This window comes from Dendrobates tinctorius, unplaced genomic scaffold, assembly GCF_039654945.1.
Source record: "Dendrobates tinctorius isolate UK_male_01 unplaced genomic scaffold, ASM3965494v1 ptg000130l, whole genome shotgun sequence".
NCBI classification, from domain to species: Eukaryota; Metazoa; Chordata; class Amphibia; order Anura; family Dendrobatidae; genus Dendrobates; species Dendrobates tinctorius.
Window position 1 is genome coordinate 4,479,490 of NW_027361798.1, and position 26,101 is coordinate 4,505,590.

General features: G+C 49.4%; 1 protein-coding gene across 18 annotated transcripts in view; it reads right to left on the reverse strand.

The window, feature by feature from the left end:
• SCRIB (scribble planar cell polarity protein) overlaps positions 1 to 26,101 on the reverse strand; it is a 221,537-nt gene that overhangs the window by 173,486 nt on the left and 21,950 nt on the right. For all 18 annotated transcript variants that reach the window (XM_073543279.1, XM_073543284.1, XM_073543282.1 and 15 more), the window contains exons 2-3: positions 7,697 to 7,814; positions 7,531 to 7,609 (exon numbers count right to left, since the gene is read on the reverse strand). In XM_073543279.1, the coding sequence (XP_073399380.1) occupies positions 7,531 to 7,609; positions 7,697 to 7,814 (197 nt within the window). The remainder of the gene's footprint in view (positions 1 to 7,530; positions 7,610 to 7,696; positions 7,815 to 26,101) is intronic.

Below are 26,101 nucleotides of genomic sequence, written 5' to 3' on the forward strand. Positions count from 1 at the left end.
GGGTCTCTATACACACACCATAAATACGGGGGGGGTCTCTATACACACACCATGAATACGGGGGGGGGGTCTCTATACACACACCATGAATACGGGGGGGTCTCTATACAAACACCATGAATACGGGGGGGGGTCTCTATACACACACCATGAATACGGGGGGGGGGGTCTCTATACACACACCATGAATACGGGGGGGGGGTCTCTATACACACACCATGAATACGGGAGGGGGGGTCTCTATACACACACCATGAATACGGGGGGTCTCTATACACACAACATGAATACAGGGGGGTCTCCATACACACACCATGAATACGGGGGGGGTCTCTATACACACACCATGAATACGGGGGGGGGGTCTCTATACACACACCATGAATACGGGGGGTCTCTATACACACACCATGAATACAGGGGGGTCTCCATACACACACCATGAATACGGGGGGGGGGTCTCTATACACACACCATGAAAACGGGGGGGGGTCTCTATACACACACCATGAATACGGGGGGTCTCTATACACACACCATGAATACGGGGGGTCTCTATACACACAACATGAATACAGGGGGGTCTCCATACACACACAATGAATACGGGGGGTCTCTATACACACACCATGAATACGGGGGGGTCTCTATACACACACCATGAATACGGGGGGGTCTCTATACACACAACATGAATACAGGGGGGTCTCCATACACACACCATGAATACGGGGGGTCTCTATACACACACCATGAATACGGGGGGTCTCTATACACACACCATGAATACGGGGGGGTCTCTATACACACACCATGAATACGGGGGGTCTCTATACACACACCATGAATACAGGGGGGTCTCCATACACACACCATGAATACGGGGGGTCTCTATACACACACCATGAATACGGGGGGGTCTCTATACACACACCATGAATACGGGGGGGTCTCTATACACACACCATGAATACGGGGGGGTCTCTATACACACACCATGAATACGGGGGGGTCTCTATACACACACCATGAATACGGGGGGGGTCTCTATACACACACCATGAATACGGGGGGTCTCTATACACACACCATGAATACGGGGGGTCTCTATACACACACCATGAATACGGGGGGTCTCTATACACACACCATGAATACGGGGGGTCTCTATACACACACCATGAATACGGGGGGTCTCTATACACACACCATGAATACGGGGGGATCTCTATACACACACCATGAATACGGGGGGGTCTCTATACACACACCATGAATACGGGGGGGTCTCTATACACACACCATGAATACGGGGGGGTCTCTATACACACACCATGAATACGGGGGGGGTCTCTATACACACACCATGAATACGGGGGGTCTCTATACACACCCCATGAATACGGGGGGTCTCTATACACACACCATGAATACGGGGGGTCTCTATACACACACCATGAATACGGGGGTCTCTATACACACCATTAATACGGGGGGGGGGTCTCTATACACACACCATTAATACGGGGGGGTCTCTATACACACACCATGAATACGGGGGGGTCTCTATACACACACCATGAATACGGGGGGTCTATAAACACACCATGAATACGGGGGGGGGGGGTCTCTATACACACACCATGAATACGGGGGTCTCTATACACACCATTAATACGGGGGGGTCTCCATACACACACCATTAATACGGGGGGTCTCCATACACACACCATGAATACAGGGGTTTCTATACACACACCATTAATCCGGGGGGGTCTCTATACACACACCATGAATACGGGGGGGGTCTCTATACACACACCATGAATACGGGGGTCTCTATACACACCATTAATACGGGGGGTCTCTATACACACACCATGAATACGGGGGTTTCTATACACACACCATTAATACGGGGGGGTCTCTATACACACACCATGAATACGGGGGGTCTCTATACACACCATTAATACGGGGGGGGGGTCTCTATACACACACCATGAATACGGGGGGATCTCCATACACACACCATGAATACGGGGGTCTCTATACACACCATTAATACGGGGGGGGGTCTCTATACACACACCATGAATACGGGGGGGTCTCTATACACACACCATGAATACGGGGGTCTCTATACACACCATGAATACGGGGGGGTCTCTATACACACACCATGAATACGGAGGTCTCTATACACACACCATGAATACGGGGGGGTCTCTATACACACACCATGAATACGGGGGGGTCTCTATACACACACCATGAATACGGGGGTCTCTATACACACCATTAATACGGGGGGGTCTCCATACACACACCATGAATACGGGGGTTTCTATACACACACCATGAATACGTGGGGGGTCTCTATACACACACCATGAATACGGGGGGGTCTCTATACACACACCATGAATACGGGGGGGTCTCTATACACACACCATGAATACGGGGGTCTCTATACACACCATTAATACGGGGGGGTCTCCATACACACACCATGAATACGGGGGTTTCTATACACACACCATGAATACGGGGGGGTCTCTATACACACACCATGAATACGGGGGGGTCTCTATACACACACCATGAATACGGGGGGGTCTCTATACACACACCATGAATACGGGGGGGTCTCCATACACACACCATGAATACGGGGGGGTCTCCATACACACACCATTAATACGGGGGGGTCTCTATACACACACCATGAATACGGGGGGGTCTCTATACCCACACCATGAATACGGGGGGGGGTCTCTATACACACACCATGAATACGGGGGTCTCTATACACACCATTAATACGGGGGGGTCTCCATACACACACCATGAATACGGGGGGGGGTCTCTATACACACACCATTAAAACGGGGGGGTCTCTATACACACCATTAATACGGGGGGGATCTCCATACACACACCATGAATACGGGGGGCTCTCTATACACACACCATGAATACGGGGGTCTCTATACACACCATTAATACGGGGGGGGTCTCTATACACACCATTAATACGGGGGGATCTCCATACACACACCATGAATACGGGGGGCTCTCTATACACCATTAATACGGGGGGGTCTCCATACACACACCATGAATACGGGGGTCTCTATACACACCATTAATACGGGGGGGTCTCCATACACACACCATGAATACGGGGGGTCTCTATACACACACCATGAATACGGGGGGATCTCCATACACACACCATGAATACGGGGGGGGGGTCTCTATACACACACCATGAATACGGGGGGGTCTCTATACACACACCATGAATACGGGGGGGGTCTCTATACACACACCATGAATACGGGGGGGGTCTCTATACACACACCATGAATACGGGGGGGGGTCTCTATACACACACCATTAATACGGGGGGGGTCTCTATACACACACCATTAATACGGGGGGGTCTCTATACACACACCATGAATACGGGGGTCTCTATACACACCATTAATACGGGGGGGTCTCCATACACACACCATGAATACGGGGGGGGGTCTCTATACACACACCATTAATACGGGGGGGTCTCTATACACACCATTAATACGGGGGGATCTCCATACACACACCATGAATAAGGGGGGCTCTCTATACACACACCATGAATACGGGGGTCTCTATACACACCATTAATACGGGGGGGTCTCTATACACACACCATTAATACGGGGGGATCTCCATACACACACCATGAATACGGGGGGCTCTCTATACACACACCATGAATACGGGGGTCTCTATACACACCATTAATACGGGGGGTCTCCATACACACACCATGAATACGGGGGGTCTCTATACACACACCATGAATACGGGGGGGATCTCCATACACACACCATGAATACGGGGGGGGGGGTCTCTATACACACACCATGAATACGGGGGGGTCTCTATACACACACCATGAATACGGGGGGGTCTCTATACACACACCATGAATACGGGGGGGTCTCTATACACACACCATGAATACGGGGGGGTCTCTATACACACACCATGAATACGGGGGGATCTCCATACACACACCATGAATACGGGGGGCTCTCTATACACACACCATGAATACGGGGGTCTCTATACACACCATTAATACGGGGGGGTCTCCATACACACACCATGAATACGGGGGGTCTCTATACACACACCATGAATACGGGGGGATCTCCATACACACACCATGAATACGGGGGGATCTCCATACACACACCATGAATACGGGGGGGTCTCTATACACACACCATGAATACGGGGGGGTCTCTATACACACACCATGAATACGGGGGGTCTCGATACACACACCATGAATACGGGGGGGTCTCTATACACACACCATGAATACGGGGGGGTCTCTATACACACACCATTAATACGAGGGGGTCTCTATACACACCATGAACACGGGGGGGTCTCTATACACACACCATGAATACGGGGGGTCTCTATACACACACCATGAATACGGGGGGGTCTCCATACACACACCATGAATACGGGGGGGGTCTCTATACACACACCATGAATACAGGGGGGTTTCTATACACACACCATGAACACGGGGGGTCTCTATACACACACCATGAATACAGGGGGGTCTCTATACACACACCATGAATACAGGGGGGGTCTCTATACACACACCATGAATACGGGGGGGGTCTCTATACACACACCATGAATACGGGGGGGGGTCTCTATACACACACCATGAATACGGGGGGGGTCTCTATACACACACCATGAATATGGGGGGGTCTCTATACACACACCATGAATACGAGGGGTCTCTATACACACACCATGAATACGGGGGGTCTCTATACACACACCATTAATATGGGGGGTCTCTATACACACACCATGAATACGGGGGGGGTCTCTATACACACACCATGAATACGGGGGGGGGTCTCTATACACACACCATGAATACGGGGGGCTCTCTATACACACACCATGAATACGGGGGTCTCTATACACACCATTAATACGGGGGGGTCTCCATACACACACCATGAATACGGGGGGTCTCTATACACACACCATGAATACGGGGGGATCTCCATACACACACCATGAATACGGGGGGATCTCCATACACACACCATGAATACGGGGGGGTCTCTATACACACACCATGAATACGGGGGGGTCTCTATACACACACCATGAATACGGGGGGTCTCGATACACACACCATGAATACGGGGGGGTCTCTATACACACACCATGAATACGGGGGGGTCTCTATACACACACCATAAATACGAGGGGGTCTCTATACACCCCATGAACACGGGGGGGTCTCTATACACACACCATGAATACGGGGGGTCTCTATACACACACCATGAATACGGGGGGATCTCCATACACACACCATGAATACGGGGGGATCTCCATACACACACCATGAATACGGGGGGGTCTCTATACACACACCATGAATACGGGGGGGTCTCTATACACACACCATGAATACGGGGGGTCTCGATACACACACCATGAATACGGGGGGGTCTCTATACACACACCATGAATACGGGGGGGTCTCTATACACACACCATGAATACGAGGGGGTCTCTATACACACCATGAACACGGGGGGGTCTCTATACACACACCATGAATACGGGGGGTCTCTATACACACACCATGAATACGGGGGGGTCTCCATACACACACCATGAATACGGGGGGGGTCTCTATACACACACCATGAATACAGGGGGGTTTCTATACACACACCATGAACACGGGGGGTCTCTATACACACACCATGAATACAGGGGGGTCTCTATACACACACCATGAATACAGGGGGGGTCTCTATACACACACCATGAATACGGGGGGGGGGTCTCTATACACACACCATGAATACGGGGGGGGGGTCTCTATACACACACCATGAATATGGGGGGGGTCTCTATACACACACCATGAATACGAGGGGTCTCTATACACACACCATGAATACGGGGGGTCTCTATACACACACCATTAATATGGGGGGTCTCTATACACACACCATGAATACGGGGGGGGTCTCTATACACACACCATGAATACGGGGGGGGTCTCTATACACACACCATTAATATGGGGGTCTCTATACACACACCATGAATACGGGGGGGGGGGTCTCTATACACACACCATCAATACGGGGGGCGCCTCTATACACACACCATTAATACGGGGGTCTCTATACACACACCATGAATACGGGGGGGTCTCTATACACACACCATGAATACGGGGGGGTCTCTATACACACACCATTAATATGGGGGTCTCTATACACACCATGAATACGGGGGGGGTCTCTATACACACACCATGAATACGGGGGGGGTCTCTATACACACACCATGAATACGGTGGGGGGTCTCTATACACACACCATGAATACGGGGGGGGGGGGGTCTCTATACACACACCATGAATACGGGGGGGGGTCTCTATACACACACCATGAATACGGGGGGGGGGTCTCTATACACACACCATGAATACGGGGGGGGGGTCTCTATACACACACCATGAATACGGGGGGTCTCTATACACACACCATGAATACGGGGGGGGTCTCTATACACACACCATGAATACGGGGGGGTCTCTATACACACACCATGAATACGGGGGGTCTCTATACACACACCATGAATACGGGGGGTCTCTATACACACACCATGAATACGGGGGGTCTCTATACACACACCATGAATACGGGGGGTCTCTATACACACACCATGAATACGGGGGGGTCTCTATACACACACCATGAATACGGGGGGGGGGGTCTCTATACACACACCATGAATATGGGGGGGGTCTCTATACACACACCATGAATACGGGGGGGGGGTCTCTATACACACACCATGAATACGGGGGGTCTCTATACACACACCATGAATACGGGGGTCTCTATACACACACCATGAATACGGGGGGTCTCTATACACACACCATGAATACGGGGGGGGTCTCTATACACACACCATGAATACGGGGGGGGGGGGTCTCTATACACACACCATGAATACGGGGGGTCTCTATACAAACACCATTAATACCGGGGTCTCCATACATCATTAATACGGGGGTCTCCATACACACCATTAATACGGGGGTCTCCATACACACCATTAATACGGGGGTCTCCATACACCCATGAATATGGGGTCTTGTGATGTATTACACACGTTCGGCCTCTTCTCTCGTCAGTGAGCGGTGCCTTTTCCCTTACACGCAGTACCTGGACACCCACAGCCCTAACCCCACAAGCTGGGGGTTGGTTACAATGTGTCGGTGCAGTTCTTGCTCGTGCGCTGCTGCTGTGTTCAGCTCACAGAGGATGTCTGCAGAGACACAGGGTAACAAACCCTCAGCTGTGCGAGCAGCAGCAGGTCACACGCCTCACTGAGCCCAATGGTTGGGGTCCCGGTGACGCCCCGTCCCACCAGTATCATTACCTGGACAGGGGATTCCCACTGAAATCCGCAATCTCCAATGATTTGCAGAACTTGATGCTTTCAGGAATTTCAGGAATGTCTGAAAAAAAAAAATTAAAATGAAAAGACAGTGTAGGGAGAGGGGGCACGGTGGGACCCCCAGCGAGACCCCCAGCGGAGGACTCACCATTGCGGGAGATGTCCAGCTCCACCAGCTGCATGAAGTTGGCCACCTCCGGGGGAAGCCGCTGGATCTCATTGTCGCTCAGTCCGAGCTTCCTCAGATTCAGCAACCGGAAGAAGGGCTGAAGAAAGAAGACAGGGTCAGAACCTGCGGTCACAGCCCACCGCCAGCAGCAGGGGCCCCCAAAGTACCGCGCCGCCTGCAGCAGGAGCCCCGACGTACCGCACCGCCTGCAGCAGGAGCCCCGACGTACCGCACCGCCTGCAGCAGGAGCCCCGACGTACCGCACCGCCTGCAGCAGGAGCCCCGACGTACCGCACCGCCTGCAGCAGGAGCCCCGACGTACCGCACCGCCTGCAGCAGGAGCCCCGACGTACCGCACCGCCTGGGGGTGGCATTGAGGCGTCCACCCTTTGTTATATCGGCAATATGGGTAAGTGACAATATGTCGACATGACTATATGGGTATTCACCCTTGGTGATTTCCATTTACCCTTACCCGCATATGATGCACCTACACTGTGTTCCAAATTATTATGCAAAAAATATTTCCTCCTATTTTCTCTAAATTCCCTCTATGAATTGCCGTCATTGTTATTTTCCCGTCATCTAACATTCCAGTATAATTGTAATGTTTTTGAACAATCTGCCTATGAAAACAGTATATTTTTAAAAATAAACACTCAGATGCATGTTCCAAATTATTATGCACAGCAGAGTTTTCAACCTTTTTATTTTTATTTTGAACCAAACAATGGTGAATTGTGGAGTTATCAGCATTATCAGCTTATTACAGAATGACATCAAACAGTTTTCAGGTCAGACCTTTCTTCTGGGTGATGTGACATTTGCACATAGGACCCTTGTTGGAAAGAAGCTTCTGAACTCTCTCGTCCATTGGATTTGTCAGGTTTTGGACGGTTTGTGCTTCAGTTGTTTTGCCTGTGGACAGAATCCCCTCCCAGAGCTGTTGCTTAGATGTGAGCTGCCTCCCGCCATCATAGACGCTCCTTGTGATGATGCTCCAGAGGTTGTCAATGGGGTTGAGGTCAGGGGAAGATGGTGGCCACACCATAAGTTTCTCCTCTTTTATGCCCATAGCAGCCAGAGATGCAGATGTGTTATTTGCAGCAGGAGACGGCGCATTATCAGGCATGACAATGATCTTGCTGCGGAAAGCACGGTTCTTTCTCTTGAACCATGGCAGGAAGTGCTGTTTTAGAAGCTCCACATAGATTATGGAGTTCATCTTTACCCCTTCAGGGATCCTAAAGGGGGTGACAATCTCTCTCCCCATGATTCCAGCCCAAAACATTACTCCACCTCCTCCTTGTTGGCGCCTTAGCCGTCTTTTCATGGGGTGTCCATCAACCAGCCATCCTCCACTCCATCCATCTGGACCATCGAGCGTTGCACGGCACTCATCAGTCTTCATGTCTCGTTTGGCCACTGGAGCCGTTTCTGCTTGTGTGCAGTGGATAGAGGTGGTGGACAGGACGGCTTACGCTCAGCTGCAAACCTCTGAAGGACCCTGCGTCTTGTTGTTCGGGGGACGTTGGAGGCACCAGCAGCTTCAAAAACTTGTCTGCTGCTATGACAAGACATTTCTGCAGCTGCTCTTTTAACCTGACGCAATTGCCTGTTGGAAAGAGTCCTCCATTTTTCCTTATCAGCCGCACACGTGTGTGCTGGGAATCAGCGACAGACTTCTTGATTGTGCGATGATCACGATGAAGGGTCTTGGCAATGTTGATTGTAGTCATGCCTTGACCTAAATACTCCACAATTTGTGGCTTCTCAGCAGCCGACACATCCTTTTTCTTTCCCATTTTGGCAAAAAACGTCGGCTGCTTAATAATGTGGAACAGCCTTCTTCAGTAGTCTTGCCTTTATTTGGACACACCTGCCAAACTAATGTGCACAGGTCTCTGCACTTGCTATCAGTGATATAAAGAGCCCGGACACACATCACCAGCAATGAGTGTAAAGGACAAAAAAAACTCTAACCTTATCACTCCCAAACTCTTTGTGCATAATAATTTGGAACACAGTGTATGAATATGTAGTCAGTGAGTTCTCTCCCTCCGGCACCTCTGTGTAGCGCTTTAGTGCAATCATTTGGGCTTATTGTAATATTCTTAGGATCCTGCACGGCGGTGTTTGTTACCTTCACCTGCACCTCTGTTTTGTGCCATTTACTACATTTATTATGGTGACTTCTTGCTGTCTGTTTCCTGGATTGCATCCTCAAAAATACCTCATGCATTATAAATGTTTGATATTTTAAATTTAATAAAGATGTATTTTCTACTATATTCATAACTTTCTCTCTGTGGTTTATGGCTACTCCATTTGCTCTTTTGTTTGCGCCTGCAGCAGGAGCCCCGACGTACCCCGCCGCCGGCAGCAGGAGCCCCGACGTACCCCGCCGCCGGCAGCAGGAGCCCCGACGTACCCCGCCGCCGGCAGCAGGAGCCCCGACGTACCCCGCCGCCGGCAGCAGGAGCCCCGACGTACCTCGCCGCCTGCAGCAGGAGCCCCGACGTACCCCGCCGCCTGCAGCAGGAGCCCCGACGTACCTCGCCGCCTGCAGCAGGAGGCCCGACGTACCCCGCCGCAGGAGCCCTGAAGTACCCCGCCACCGGCAGCAGGAGCCCCGACGTACCCCGCCGCCGGCAGCAGGAGCCCCGACGTACCCCGCCGCCGGCAGCAGGAGCCCCGACGTACCCCGCCGCCGGCAGCAGGAGCCCCGACGTACCCCGCCGCCTGCAGCAGGAGCCCCGACGTACCTCGCCGCCGGCAGCAGGAGCCCCAACGTACCCCGCCGCCGGCAGCAGGAGCCCCGACGTACCCCGCCGCCTGCAGCAGGAGCCCCGACGTACCCCGCCGCCTGCAGCAGGAGCCCCGACGTACCTCGCCGCCTGCAGCAGGAGGCCCGACGTACCCCGCCGCCGGCAGCAGGAGCCCCGACGTACCCCGCCGCCGGCAGCAGGAGCCCCGACGTACCCCGCCGCCGGCAGCAGGAGCCCCGACGTATCCCACCGCCGGCAGCAGGAGCCCCGACGTACCTCGCCGCAGGAGCCCTGAAGTACCACGCCGCAGGCAGCAGGAGCCCCGACGTACCCCGCCGCAGGCAGCAGGAGCCCCGACATACCTCGCCGCAGGCAGCTGGAGCCCTGAAGTACCCCACCGCAGGCAGCAGGAGCCCTGAAGTACCCCATCGCAGGCAGCAGGAGCCCCCGACGTACCCCGTTGATAGCAGCGCACAACTCGCTGAGAACACTATAACTTCAACAGTGGAGAAGTTCCCATCACAGAACGTATCAGTACTCCCATCATCCCAGACCCAAAGAGCTGACGGTCTAATCTCCAGAGGTGCAGAGGACACCAGTAATGAGCTGACGGCCTCCACTGTGACAACAGGACATCTGCCTCCGGCCCTCAGAGCGCACCCCTGACTACGCTCCACACAATGATGGCGGCACCTGCCCAACACCCACTGCAGAGACGCCCGATCACAGTGACATGGCGGCCAGGATCACTCATCATCTCCAGAGTTCCCATAGACCATATAGACCTAAAACTATCTAACAGACCGGACAGAATAACAGATCTGCAGGAAATAGCGACCACAATATTGTACAGTGTCACTTGTGTTTCGCTCGGGGGACTTGTCAGGGAGTCAGAAAAACACCGAACTTTAGGAAGGCAAAGTCTGACCAGCTTAGAGATGTCCTCAATCTGGTGACTGGGACAATGTCCTCAGAAATAAGAATACAGATAATAAATGGGAAATGTGTAAGAACATCCTAAATAGGCGCTGTAAGCGGTTTATACCTTGTGGGAATAAAAGGACAAGAAATAGGAAAAACCCAATGTGGCCAAAGAAGTAAGAGGGGCGATTACCAGTAACAAGAAAGCATTTACATTACTAAAGCAGGACGGCCCCGCTGAAGATCTAAAAAACTATAAAGAGAAAAATTATTTACCTAAAAAACTAATTACAGCTGCCAAACAGGAAAGAGAGAAGCACAAAGGAGAGTAACACTAATCCCAAGCTGTTCTTCACCTATATCAATAGTAACAGACTCATGAGTGACAGTATAGGCGCCTTATAAAACTGTAAGGAAAGTATGGTTGTAGATGATGAGGAAAAGCGAATATATTACACACCTTCTCCACGGTATTCACGGTGGAAAATGAAATGCCGAGAGACTAAGAAACCCCGATATTAAGGGTCACCAATCTAACCCAAGAAGAGGGGCGAAACCGGCTACATAAGATTACAATAGATAAATCTCCGGGTCCGGATGGCATACACCCACGAGTACTAAGAGAACTAAGTAATGGAATAGACAAACCATTATTTCTTATATTTAGGGACTCTATAGCGACGGGGTCTGTTCCACAGGACTGGCGCATAGCAAATGTGGTACCAATATTCAAAAAGGCTCTAAAAGTGACCTGGAAACTATAGGCCAGTAAGTCTAACCTCTATTGTTGGTGAGATATGTGAAGGGTTTCTGAGGGACGTTATTCTGGATGATCTCACTGAGAGTAACTGTGTAACGCCATATCAGCATGGGTTCATGAGGAATCGCTCCTGTCACACCAATCTAATCAGTTTTTATGAAGAGGTAAGCTATAGACTGGACCAAGGTGAGTCATTGGACGTGGTAGATCTTGATTTTTCCAAAGAGTTTGATACTGTGCCACACAAGAGGTTGGTACACAGAATGAGAATGCCGGGTCTGGGGGAAAATGTGTGTAAATGGGTAACTGGCTGAGTGATAGAAAGCAGAGGGGGGTTATAAATGGTATATTCTCTAACTGGGTCGCTGTGACCAGTGGGGACCGCAGGGGTCGGTGCTGGGACCTCTTCTCTTCAACATATTTATTAACGATCTGGTAGAAGGTTTACACAGTAAAATATCGATATTTGCAGATGATACAAAACTATGTAAAGCTGTCAATACAAGAGAAGATAGTATTCTGCTACAGATTGATCTGGATAAGTTGGGAACTTGGGCCGAAAGGTGGCAGATGCAGTGTAACAATGATAAATGTAAGGTTATGCACGAGGGAAGAAGGAATCAATATCACCATTACACACTGAACGGGAAACCACTGGGTAAATCTGACACGGAGAAGGACTTGGGGATCCTAGTTACTGATAAACTTACCTGGAGCAGCCAGTGCCAGGCAGCGGCTGCCAAGGCAAACAGGATCATGCGGGCATTAAAAGAGGTCTGGATACACATGATGAGAGCATTATACTGCCTCTGTACAAATCTCTGGTTAGACCACACATGGAGCACTGTGTACAGTTTTGGGCACCGGTGCTCAGGAAGGATATAATGGAACTAGAGCGGGTACAAAGGAGGGCAACAAAATTAATAAAGGGGATGTGGGAACTACAATACCCAGAGGGATTAGCAAAATTAGGATTATTTAGTCTAGAAAAAAAGACGACTGAGGGGCGATCTAATAACCATGTATAAGAATATAAGAGGACAATACAAATCTCTCTCCGAGGATCTGTTTATACCAAGGAAGGTGACTGTCACAAGGGGGCATTCTCTGCGTCTGGAGGGGAGGTTTCTCCACCAACATAGAAGAGGATTCTTTACTGTTAGGGCAGTGAGAATCTGGAATTCCCTGCCTGAGGAGGTGGTGATAGTGAACTCAGTCGAGGGGTTCAGGAGAGGCCTGGATGTCTTCCTGGAGCGTAACAACAGGGCTGTAGAGTCGGAGTTGGAGTCGGTATAAAATGGACCGACTCCTAAAATATATAAATTGGGTACAGTAATTCAATGCAGAATGTGCTGAATATGTTTTCATAGGAATTTGGGAAAGTTATGAAATGTCCTATAAATGGCTGTTATATTCCTGATCTAAGGCTACATTCACACAGCGTTTTTCCTGCGTTTTTTGAGGATACGTTTTTCAGTTGCAAAAGCTGATCAGCTTTTTAAAAAACCGCATCACCTGAAAGGTTTTTGAGCTCATAGATAATGTTTTCAATAGCAAAAGCAGATTAGAAATCTGCTCTATCTATCCATTTATCCATATCTGTCTATCCATATCATATCTGTACCAAAAAGAATGAAAGCCGGATAGCACACAGACTAACACTCCTTTTTTTTTTTTAGCACCAGTCAGGTACACCTCATAGCTGCCCAAAAGGACGCCCAGGACAGGCATTGCTCGTCTTCAGTAACATCAACTGATAGTTGGAATAAATAGACTGCATTCATCACCACATCTTCTTAAGGTGCAGGCTTTATTTTCAAGTGTAGAGGTGTGCAGTATGAGGTTCTGCAGCAGCTGAGGTGTGCAGTATGAAATTCTGCTGAACAGTATGAGGTTCTGCCCTCTAGGTTTGATCCTGGCTACGCCCATAGTGTGAATGTAGCCTGAGGATCTAGGCTTTATCTTAGCGGAGATAAGTCATAGTGTGTGTGTATGTATGTGTATATATATATATATATATATATATATGTATATACACACACACATATATATATATATATATATATATACACACATATACATACACACACACACACACACACACACACATACACACATACATACATATACACACACAGTACAGACCAAAAGTTTGGACACACCTCAATCAAAGCGTTTTCTTTATTTTCATGACTATGAAAATTGTAGATTCACTCTGAAGGCATCAAAACTATGAATTACCACATGTGGAATTATATAATTAACAAAAAAGTGTGAAATAGCTGAAAATATGTCTTATATTCTAGGTTCTTCAGAGTAGCCACCTTTTGCTTTGATTTCTGCTTTGCACACTCTTGGCATTCTGTTGATGAGCTTCAAGAGGTAGTCACCGGGAATGGTTTTCACTTCACAGGTGTGCCCTGTCAGGTTTAATAAGTGGGATTTCTTGCCTTATAAATGGGGTTGGGACCATCAGTTGTGTTGTGCAGAAGTCTGGTGGATACACAGCTGATAGTCCTACTGAATAGACTGTTAGAATTTGTATTATGGCATGAAAAAAGCCGCTAAGTAAAGAAAAACGAGTGGCCATCATTACTTTAAGAAATGAATGTCAGTTCGAAAAATTGGGAAAACTTTGAAAATGTCCCCAAGTGCATTGGCAAAAACCATCAAGCGCTACAAAGAAACTGGCTCACATGAGGACCGCCCCAGGAAAGGAAGACCAAGAGTCACCTCTGCTGCGGAGGATAAGTTCATCCGAGTCACCAGCCTCAGAAATCGCAGGTTAACAGCAGCTCAGATTAGAGACCAGGTCAATGCCACACAGAGTTCTAGCAGCAGACACATCTCTACAACAACTGTTAAGAGGAGACTTTGTGCAGCAGGCCTTCATGGTAAAATAGCTGCTAGGAAACCATTGCTAAGGACAGGCAACAAACAGAAGAGACTTGTTTGGGCTAAAGAACACAAGGAATGGACATTAAACCAGTGGAAATCTGTGCTTTGGTCTGATGAGTCCACATTTGAGATCTTTGGTTCCAACCACCGTGTCTTTGTGCGACGCAGAAAAGGTGAACGGATGGACTCTACATGCCTGGTTCCCACCGTGAAGCATGGAGGAGGAGGTGTGATGGTGTGCGGGTGCTTTGCTGGTGACACTGTTGGGGATTTATTCAAAATTGAAGGCATACTGGACCAGCATGGCTACCACAGCATCTTGCAGCGGCATGCTATTCCATCCGGTTTGTGTTTAGTTGGACCATCATTTATTTTTCAACAGGACAATGGCCTCAAACCCACCTCCAGGCTGTGTAAGGGCTATTTGACCAAGAAGGAGAGTGATGGGGTGCTACGCCAGATGACCTGGCCTCCACAGTCACCAGACCTGAACCCAATCGAGATGGTTTGGGGTGAGCTGGACCGCAGAGTGAAGGCAAAAGGGCCAACAAGTGCTAAGCCTCTCTGGGAACTCCTTCAAGACCATTTCCGGTGACTACCTCTTGAACCTCATCAAGAGAATGCCAAGAGTGTGCAAAGCAGTAATCAAAGGAAAAAGGAGGCTACTGTGAAGAACCTAGAATATAAGACATATTTTCAGTTGTTTCACACTTTTTTGTTAATTATATAATTCCACATGTGGTAATTCATTGCTTTGATGCCTTCAGAGTGAATCTACAATTACATAGTCATGAAAATAAAGAAAACTCTTTGAATGAGAAGGTGTGTCCAAACTTTGGTCTGTACCGTATATGTACATGTACAGTATACAGTGTATTACATATTTACAATTTATTAGTTTTTTGTGTTCTAAAGTTGTATTCCAATAAATATATTGTTCTATCTAAATATCTTGATTACTGGATTATAGAAATGATTAAATGTGTGATGTTCACATTGTATTACAATAAATTTTTCACTTAAATATATGCGATATGTGTGGGAGTCGGAGTCGTGGAGTCGGAGTAAGGGAAATTGAGGAGTCGGAGTCCCAGGTTTGGCTTACCGACTCCACAGTCCTGACCGTAACAATATTGTATCTGACAGTGATTAGGTTCTTTAGAAGGATGGAGATCTGGGGATTTATTCTGACAGAATTTTATAGGCTGAACTGGATGGACACAGGGCTTTTTTCGGCCTTGCTAATTATGCTACTATGTCACAATGCCTCAAGATCGTTGCTTGTAATCAGTGAAGGTGGACACAGCTGAGGGCTCATGACAATTGCATCCAGTGTAGCCAGTCAATGCTTTGTGAGCTCCACACATCTCTGCTGCTGCTGGTTTGTTACAATGTATCAGTCCAGGAAGCACCATCTACACAGGATACAAGCCAGGCTGATAAAGGCCCACTGCTGGAAAGATGTATACAACAGTGTGTGCAGAGGAGTCTCTCCCACACACTGCAGATTGTCAGCTCTTGTGCTCAGAGAACAGCGACAGAGGAGGAGGGGATGTAACGAGGAAGCCGCACTTCCCAAAAGTGCGAAGCATCCACTTCCCAAAACAGTGCAAGGAAGCAGGAAGGAATCAGAGCGCCAGAGGAAAACAGATATACAAGAGCCGGTGTATATAGTGGATATTAAAGTCCGCACGCTCTTATAAAATCCCAGGCTTATATCATGTAAAGAATCTGACCAAAAAGAATCATTTCAGAACTCTTTTACATTTAATGTTGCCAAAAATCTGCACAAATACAGAGAAACAAATTGAAAACTTTTGGGATGAAAAAAAGAGAAACAAAGCAGTATAATAATGTGATTGCATAAATCTGCGCACCCTTACACCAATATTTTGCTACAGTCCCCTGTGAGTTCTGTCCATAATCCCCTCCCCTTTGTCTAAAGTCCCAGAGCACAATGCTGCCCCCACCCTGCCTCACTGTGGGGATGGGGGTTTTCTGGGACAACTTTACACCTTCTTGGATTATGGCCACAGAAGTTCCCCTCAGTCTCAGACAGATCAGGTTTCCTACTTCTGGCCGATTACTCAAAGAGAAGATCCCAAAAGGAAAAAAAAGAAGAAAAAAAAAAACCACCTGGTTCCCGTGCTGCTATACTTCAACCCTCAAATGGAGGAAATCCAGTCGATTCTAGGAGTAGGTTCCAATATCAATGCTTTATTTCATGGTACATACAAAGACAACGCGTTTCAAGGTCCATTCCATGACCTCTTCCTCAGGTCGGATGTACAAGGATGTACATTCCCCAGTATCTGAGGGACGTAGAGTTCTCAGTAATGTCGCAGTGGTGCCAGATTTCAGCCCCTTCTTGTGACATCTTCACACTGTCCATGGTAGATCTGATCCCTGTATTTGTCCCTTCTTCTGACTGACAACTTTCCACACTGAGATCCTTTGCTGTGTTGTCAGCTGTTTACAGCAAAATCCTCCGAGAGCCGCGACACTTTCTCTGGGGTCGATCAAAATCTCTGGAAATGACAGTGGCCGAGCGCTGACTACTCTGTACCATGGGGGGAAATGTGATCGGCTGATGCGGAGCAAAACCACAGGCCGGTTATAGGAGGGTACACATATGCAACCACATTAGTGCAGATATTTTTATTTCCCCTCAATGATTTCAGTTTGTTCCTTAATATATTTATACACATTAAGGGCGATAGTAAGGGGGGGGGCTGGAGAGTTGATGATAGCTCTTGGTCGAAATAGTTACATGACAAAACCTGACATACACGGGCGTGTAGACTTTATATCCACGGTATAGTGGTATATACTGTGATTAAGTTATTCACTATTGTTAAATACACTGCTCAAAAAAATAAAGGGAACACTAAAATCCAACATCCTAGATAATATCTCTGAATGAAATATTCCAGTTGCAGATTTTTATTCATAGCATAGTAGAACGTGTTCAGAACAATAAAACAGGATTATCAATGTAAACCAAATGAATATCCCATGGAGGTCTGGATTTGGAAGTGGAGAATCAAATTACAGGCTGATCCAACTTCAGTGGAAATGCCTCATGACAAGGAAAAGATGCTCAGCATTGTGTGTGGCCTCCACCTGTATGACCTCCCTACAGTACAACGCCTGAGCATGCTCCTGATGAGGCGGCAGATGGTCTCCTGAGGGATCTTCTCCCAGACCTGGACTAAAGCATCCGCCAACTCCTGGACAGTCTGTGGTGCAGCGTGACGTTGGTGGATGGAGTGAGACATCATGTACCAGATGTGCTCAATCGGATTCAGGTCTGGGGAACGGGCGGGCCAGTCTATAGCTTCAATGCCTTCATCTTGTAGGAACTGCTGACACACTCCAGCCACATGAGGTCTGGCACTGTCCTGCATTAGGAGGAACCCAGGGCCAACTGCACCAGCATATGGTGTCACGTCATCATCGACGATGTTTTACGGTGTGAGGTTTTGCAGCTATGACAGTCTGGAAGTCATAGACCATTGCTGATCTCCTCTGGTGTGAGGCTTTGCAGCAATGATGGCCTGAAGCCTGGAGGCCATGGACGTCACCATCTATGGTGTTTTACGGTGTGAGGCTTTGCAGCAATGACAATCTGGAAGCCATGGACGGCACCATTGCTGGTCTGCTCTGGTGCGAGGCTTTGCAGCAATGATGGCCTGAAGTCTGGAGGCCATGGCTGTCACCATCGCTGGTCTCCTCTGGTGTGAGGCTTTGCAGCAATGATGACCTGAAGTCTGGAAGCCATGGACGTCACCATCGCTGGTCTCTTCCAGTGTGAGGCTTTCCAGCAATGATATAAGTTATAAACCTAGCACTGAATGCTAGGTTTATAACTACTTGGTTTGGGAACCGAACATTTAGCACCATTACTTAAGTTGTGCTCACGGTGTTTTTCCTTCCAGCAATGATGGCCTGAAATCCGGAGGTCATGAATATCACCATTGTTGGTCTCCTTTTCTGCAGAGACTTCTTTAGTTGTTTTTGGCTCTTTCTGCCTTCAGCCGGCGAAATGTGGCTCAATGGGCTGAGATCTGGTGAGGACTCGGCCATTGTAGAATATTCCACTTTTCTTTTGCAGGATGTTTTGGGTCATTGTCCGTCTGTCCTGTGAAGCACCGACCAATCATTTGGTTGCATCTGAGCAGAAAGTCTCACACTGTGCACACAGGATTCATCCGGCTGCTTCTGTCACATCATGAATAACCACTAGTTACCCGGTGCCATTGGCAGCCATGCATGCCCGCGCCATCACACCGCCTCCACCACCATGTGTTACAAGGATGTACCGAGGACCAGGAGCCGCTCCAAGCCTTCTCCAGACTTTTTTCTTCCATCAGTCACGTACAGGTTGATCTTCGTTTTGCTTTTCCAGAAGTGGGCGGCTTCTTTAGATGTTTTTGGTAAAGTCCAATCCAACCTATTTTCCGGCTGATTAATGGTTTGCACCTTGTGGTGAGCCCTCGGCATTTGCTCTTATGTCACCTTCTCTTTATGGTGGACTGAGATACTGAGACACAGACTACTGGAGAGTCGTCACTTGGGGGAATGTTGCGAGGGTGATTTTCTTCACCATGGGAAGGATTCTGCGATCATCCATCACTGGTGTCTTCTCGGGACGTTCAGGCCTTTCTGGGTTACCGAGCACAACAGTGCACCCTTTCTGTTTTTTTTCTGTACCAAACAGTTGATGGATTGCCTCTTGTTTTCAGTCTAATGATCGTCTCCTTTGAGAGCTTCTTTATCCGCATGTTGCGGGTTCACAGCACCAACTTCCGAATGTAAATGGAATCTGCTCCATATTTTTATCTGCTTAATTGATATTGTGTTAAAGAGGGAAATACCAATATAGCCCATTAAAGAGCTTCTGAGAAATGTCCAAAAACTTGAGTCGCCACTTTATGCCCAGATTGAAAATAGAAGATCTTGTAAGAAGCTATAATGCCAAAACTTGTGTCACCGTCCAAATATTTCTGAACCTAGGTATACACACAGTGTGGAAAATAAGCATTTGATCCACTGATGATTGACAAGTTTACCCACCTAAAAACAATGGAGATCTGTAACTTATTGTAGGTACACCTTAACTACGAGACAGGATCATAAAAAAGAAAAAAAAAAAAATCTAGAAAATCACAATGTAGGATTTTTACACAATTTGCATTTTATTGCAGGAAATAAGTATTTGATACAATAGAAAACCAGAACTTAATATTTGGTGCAGAAACCTTAGTATTCAATTACAGAGGTCAGACGTTTCCTGTGGATTCTAGGGATTTTGGCCCCTTCCCCCACACAGATCTTCTCCAGATCTTTTGCGACTGTCCCTGGGCAACATTGAGTTTCAGCTCCCTACCAATACTTCCTATTGGGTTCACGTCTGAAGACTGGCTAGGCCACTCCAGGACCATCAAATGCTTCTTACAGAGCCACTCCTTAGTTGCCCTGCCTGTGCGTTTAGGGTCATTGTCATGCTGGAAGACCCAGCCACAACCCATCTTCAATGATTTTACTGAGTGAAGAAGGTGGTCATAAATCTTGTGACCCCAACCATTTTCCTTTCAATACGGTGCAATCATGATGTCCCCTTGGCAGAAAAGCACCCCCAAATTATGATGTTTCCCCACCATGCTTCATTGTTGGGATGGTATTCTTGGGGTTGTACTCATCTTTCTTTTTCCTCCAAACACGGCAAGTGGAGTTGATACCAAAAAGTTCTCTTTTGGTCTCTGACCACATGACCTTCTCCCATGCCTCCTCTGGATCATCCAGACGGTCAATGGTGAACTTCAAACAGGCCTGGACATGTGCTGTCGTGAGTAGGGGGACCTTTTGTGCCCTGCAGGATTGTAATCCATGACGGCGTAGTGTGTTACTAATGGTAATGTTTGAGACTGTGGTCCCAGCTCTCTTCAGATTGTTGACAGTCCTCACATGTAGTTCTGGGCTGATCAGAATCATCCTCACCCCACGAGGTGAGATCTTGCATGGTGCACCAGTTCGAGGATGATTGACAGCCATCTTGTGTGTCTTCTATTTTCTCACAATTGTGCCAACAGTTATTGCCTTTTCACCAAGCTGCTTGCCTATTGTCCTGTAGCCCATCTCAGCCTTGTACAGGTCTACAATTTGTCCCTGGTGTCCTTAGACAGCTCTTTGGTCTCGACCATGGTGGACAGGTTTTAGTGTGATTGTGTGGAACGGTGTATTTTATCCAGGTAACAAGGTCAAACAGGAGCAATTAATACAGGTAATAAGTGCAGGTGGCTTCTTACAGAAAACTATCAGGTCTGTGAGACAGAATTCTCGCTTGTTGGTCGGTGGTCAAATACTTATTTCAGGCAATACAATGCAAATTAATGATGTAACAATCCGACAATGTGATCTTCTGGTTTTTATCTTAGATTCTGTCTCGCACAGGTGAAGTTACCTGCGATAAAAGTTACAGACCCTCCATTCTTTGTAGGTGGAAAACTTGTAAGCCAACAACTAAGTGACAACCAAGATCCCTCAATAATTCTATAACATGTTAAGATATTCATGATAAACATCATAACCTTCTCAAAAAATGAATATACCAGAGAGTCCAGAAATACAAAGACTGAAATAATTTTAGTTAGTAGTACAAAAAAGAGAACAGAACAAATGGACATAATAGAATACCATAAAAAATTAAAAATATAACAAGGAGATAGATGCATAATAAACACATTGGTCACATTAACAGAGTAATCATATGAATATAATACCAAAAAAAATATATATAATAAAGTGCATAGTGTAAACAGGCTAAAACTAGCCAGTTAAAATACTTAAGAAATATGACTAAATCATAGATACCCGTAATAAAGTAGCTCAGTGTGCCTCCAGCTCCCTCCAACGTACGTTTCGCCTACCGTGGCTTTTTCAAGGAGTCATTTTCAAGTATTTTAACTGGCTAGTTTTATCCTGTTTACACTATGCACTTTATGCCATTACTGGAGGAGATTGTAGGACAGGAGACTACAATCAGTCACACCCTGCTGAGAGTAGCACCTGTCTTGTGAGCTCCAGGACTTCCAGGAGGAGGCCCAGAGTCTGCCTCTCTTCTCCCCAGGGAGAGGCAGGCTTCCTGGGAGCCAGGCATGGCTTCCCAGGCATCTGTTCCCCGGTCTGTGCCGGCGGGGGACAGAGAGCAGCAGCAACCGGCCCAGGAGGGCGTGAGGAGATCTGGTCGGATGAGAAAGACCGTACCCACCTACTCCAACCCCGAGACGGCTCATCGTCCGCCCAGAGAGGGAGACAGGGGCACCCCAGGCCCCAGGAAGAAGAGCCCAGCAACATCATGGGGCGAGATGACCTCCAGCGAGTCCACGAGCTCCTTCTCCTCCCGAGTGGTCGCCATGTTGCGAGAGTACGAGGACACCGGCAAAGCACTGACCGGGCTGAAGGAGCAGCTGCGGGAGGCACGGATCCTGAACACCCGTGCCTCTAACAAGGAAAGACCCGCGACCTCCCAGAGGTTTAAAGCCCTCAGAGATGAGGTGGTCCGGTTAGTGCTCCTCCGGGAGGGGATTGAGAAAAGCGCAGGTCCCTTCCTGGAGAGGTTTAAGAACCAGCGGCGGTTATCTGAAATGAAGGGGTTAAATACCTCGGGAGAACTGCCAGCCGGCGTCCTAAGCGAGGAGGAGGAGGACGATGAAGTCGTGGCTGGAGTCTCACGTGCTGGAACAAGCCGGGAGAGAGAGTCGCAGAGCCAACAAGTAAGCGGCCTCCCGGCACGGCAGAGGACTCCGACAACCCATGCTGGAGTGTCAGCGGAGGAAGAGGAGGAGTGCGGTCTGTTGAGGGAGATCAGAGAGCTGGAGTCTCCTGTGGACCTGACCAGATTCTCCTTCGGAGAGGACGAGCCAGCGGAGGAGACCAAAAAGAGGAGGAAGACAAAGAAGACGACACAGGAGGTGGTGAGTTACAAATATGTACCAATGTCTGATGTTACACCTACCACCTCCTGTGTAAACCCCACCAAACCTAAAAGCACGGGCTCTGCAGTGGGTCCGGGGCATAAGCAAGGTGGGGAGAGGAGGACGACGTCCGGCAATGCTGCCGTCTGTGCGGGGAACAGTGCAGGGGGGTGAGGCTGTGGAGGTACTCACGGCGCCGGACATAGGGAACCCCGTGGAGTTTCCCTCCCTGCCTGCTGCAGCTAAGCCGGTTATCACCAGGGCCGAGGAGAGCAGGAGGGAAGTCCACGCCGTTGCGAAAGGGGGACGGTGTGGGCAGACTCCATCCCTGCTCACTGCAGCTAAGCCGGCCAACGCCGGGGCTGTGGGGGGCAGGGCCGAGGAGCATGGTGCGGCGAAAGGGGGGCGCACTGTTGTGACAGGGGCACAGTGCGCCTCAAAAGAGGAGAGGAGGCGCGCAGCTGAGACAGAGCCACGTGGAAAAAAAAAAAATACACAGCAAAAGCAGGGAACATCATCAGCAAGGAACACTGTGCGCTCTGCCGTGACGGGGGGACAGCATGCCCCTAAGCGTGATACCAGCACCCCGAAGTCTGTGGCTACAGGGCAGGCAGCCCAGAACAATAAGGGGCACAGTGCTCCAAAAGAACTGCACAATGTCAGCACTGAGCTAATGAAAACGGGTGTGGTGCTGCACCGCTCCCCCGACCCAGCAGGTGTGAGTGCAGAGACTGCAGACACAAGGGAGGAGGGAATGGAGGTGACTGTGGAAGGTGCAGAGAACAGTGGTAATGGGGTGAATGATGGGAGAAGTAGTGGAGTGAATAATGGGAGTTGTGGTGCCGCAAACGTTGGGAGTATTGGTGGAGTGAATGAGGAGAGCAGCACTGGTGTTGGTGGAGGGGAAGTAGGTAGTGGTCCCACTGCCCCCCCAGTGGTGGCGAGGGCTTCAGCCCCTAGCTATTCGGGGGCTGTCACTGCTGGGGGTAGTAGTGCGCCCTTGTCTGGTGGCCCCGAGGACGGTGACTTGCAGCAGCGCTTCCTGGACGCCCTGAAGAAAGGGGAGAGTTCCATCAATGTAGAGGGGAGGGAGGTTGATCTGTCTTTCTGGATAGAGAGACACGGTCTTTCCGCCTTCAGAGATAGAGGGGCAGAGACTGTCTGGTCTCTGCCGACACCGGGGCAGAGGAGTAACCGTAGGAACGTGGCCCGTCTCCAGTGGGTAAGCAAGGATGCCTGTCCTGATCGGTCAAAGGTTGCTGAGCTCCTGCTGGGGATGGGCTTCGCGGCATACGACATCTTTGCCTTGATCCATCCCTATGGGACCTCCTACTTCGATGTCAGCTTCGTGAGACCGGAGGGCCTTGAGCTTTTTTGGTCTCGCCATGAGCTGGCTCGGGGTCGCCCCGAATGGCAAGGTTTTGTCCCTGTCGCAATATCCCGCCAGAACTTGGTCAGGAAGGTGACAGTTTTGACCAGTAACGAGTCGCTTTCCTGCATGGACATCTCCACCTGGATTGGTCGATATGGCGACATCGTTGGCGTTCCTGAGAAGACCCGCGACGACCATGGTATCTGGTCAGGGGCCTGGACCTTCATGGTGAAATTGAAGGTTTCAGGAAACACTGTTACCCATATACCTTCCTCTACATTTTTGGGGAGGGACAGGATCCTGATTTTCTACCAGGGGCACCCTAAGGTCTGTCACAGGTGCGGCAGCCCCACACACTTCAGTGCGCAGTGTACCACCCAGAAATGCGCACTGTGTGGGGACCTTGGCCATCTCGCTGCTACCTGTGGCAGGATTAGGTGTAACTTGTGTGGTGACCTCGGTCATCCATTCAGTCGCTGTCCGCGTTCCTTTGCCAATGCAGTCCTGAAAGCGGCGAGTGCGGGACAGGCGAAAGCCGGGACTAATCTTACCGGTGAAGGGACCAGTAGGGGCGGAGGAGGCAGGGAACCGGTGAGGAGCAAGCTGCCGCCATCCAACATCAGGCGGCAGGAGCAACGCCATGGGAACAGGGGGCAGGGAGTAATGACCCTAAACCCTGACCCAAGTACTTCACTTGCAGCTGAGGATCCTAAAGACAGCGAATTGAGTGAGGAAGTCAGGAGACTTGAAAGGGAGGAGCAGGCGGACGCCATGTCCTCCCAGGAACCCTCATCCGGTGACAGTCTGGATGAGGGAGAGGGGGAATGGTCACAACAAAGGAAAAAGGGTAACCGGAAAACAACCAAGGGTAGGAGTGGGTCCGGGTCTCGAGCCTCCGCTCTGGAGTGCGACCTGATTCTGATTCTCTAGCCCTGATCCAGGTGCCATTGGAAGGTCCAGCCGCCCCCCCCTCTGGTGGATCTCTCCAACCGGTTCGGGGCCCTCCAGGACTCCCCTGCAGAGGGGGAGGACGGGAGCCCGGAGCCGGAGGTTGCGGACAAGGATGTTGGGGCTCAGGGGGTCGCCGAGTCTTCTTCTCAGGGAGCAATTAAAGGGCCCTCTGGGGGGGGGGGGGGGGGGGGACTACCTCGGGACCACCAGACAAGGGCCAGAGTGTATGTAAGGAGAGAATGGATGAGTCTGTGTGTCTTAAGCGCACTAAAAGCTCATCATTGTCTGAGGAAGAGGGTGAAGCTGTTGGGGGTGGGAAGAAAAAGGCTATCTAATCCAATCAATTATGATGGCGGCACCCACACCGTTGACGTTGGCAACCATTAATGTTGCCAGCATAAAAGTCAGAAGCGGCAAAGTACACGGCCTTTCATTTTCTCGGCCAACTTGATGCCGACATTTTGTTTTTGCAGGAGACCAGGTTGACTGACCTATCAACCATGCATAAAGCAAGGAGGGAGTGGAGGCATGGGCCCTCCTACTGGTCTCTTGCGGCCGAGCCGTATAGCGGGGTGGCGGTCCTTTTTAAGACCGCAGAGGTTGAATGCAGACGATTAATTGAATTAGAAATGGGGAGATGCTTGATCCTAGATGTCTCCATGGGGGGACAGGAGCTTCGGCTCATTAACATCTACGGTCCCCAATCCAAGTGGGACCGCAAATGTCTCTTCTTGAAGA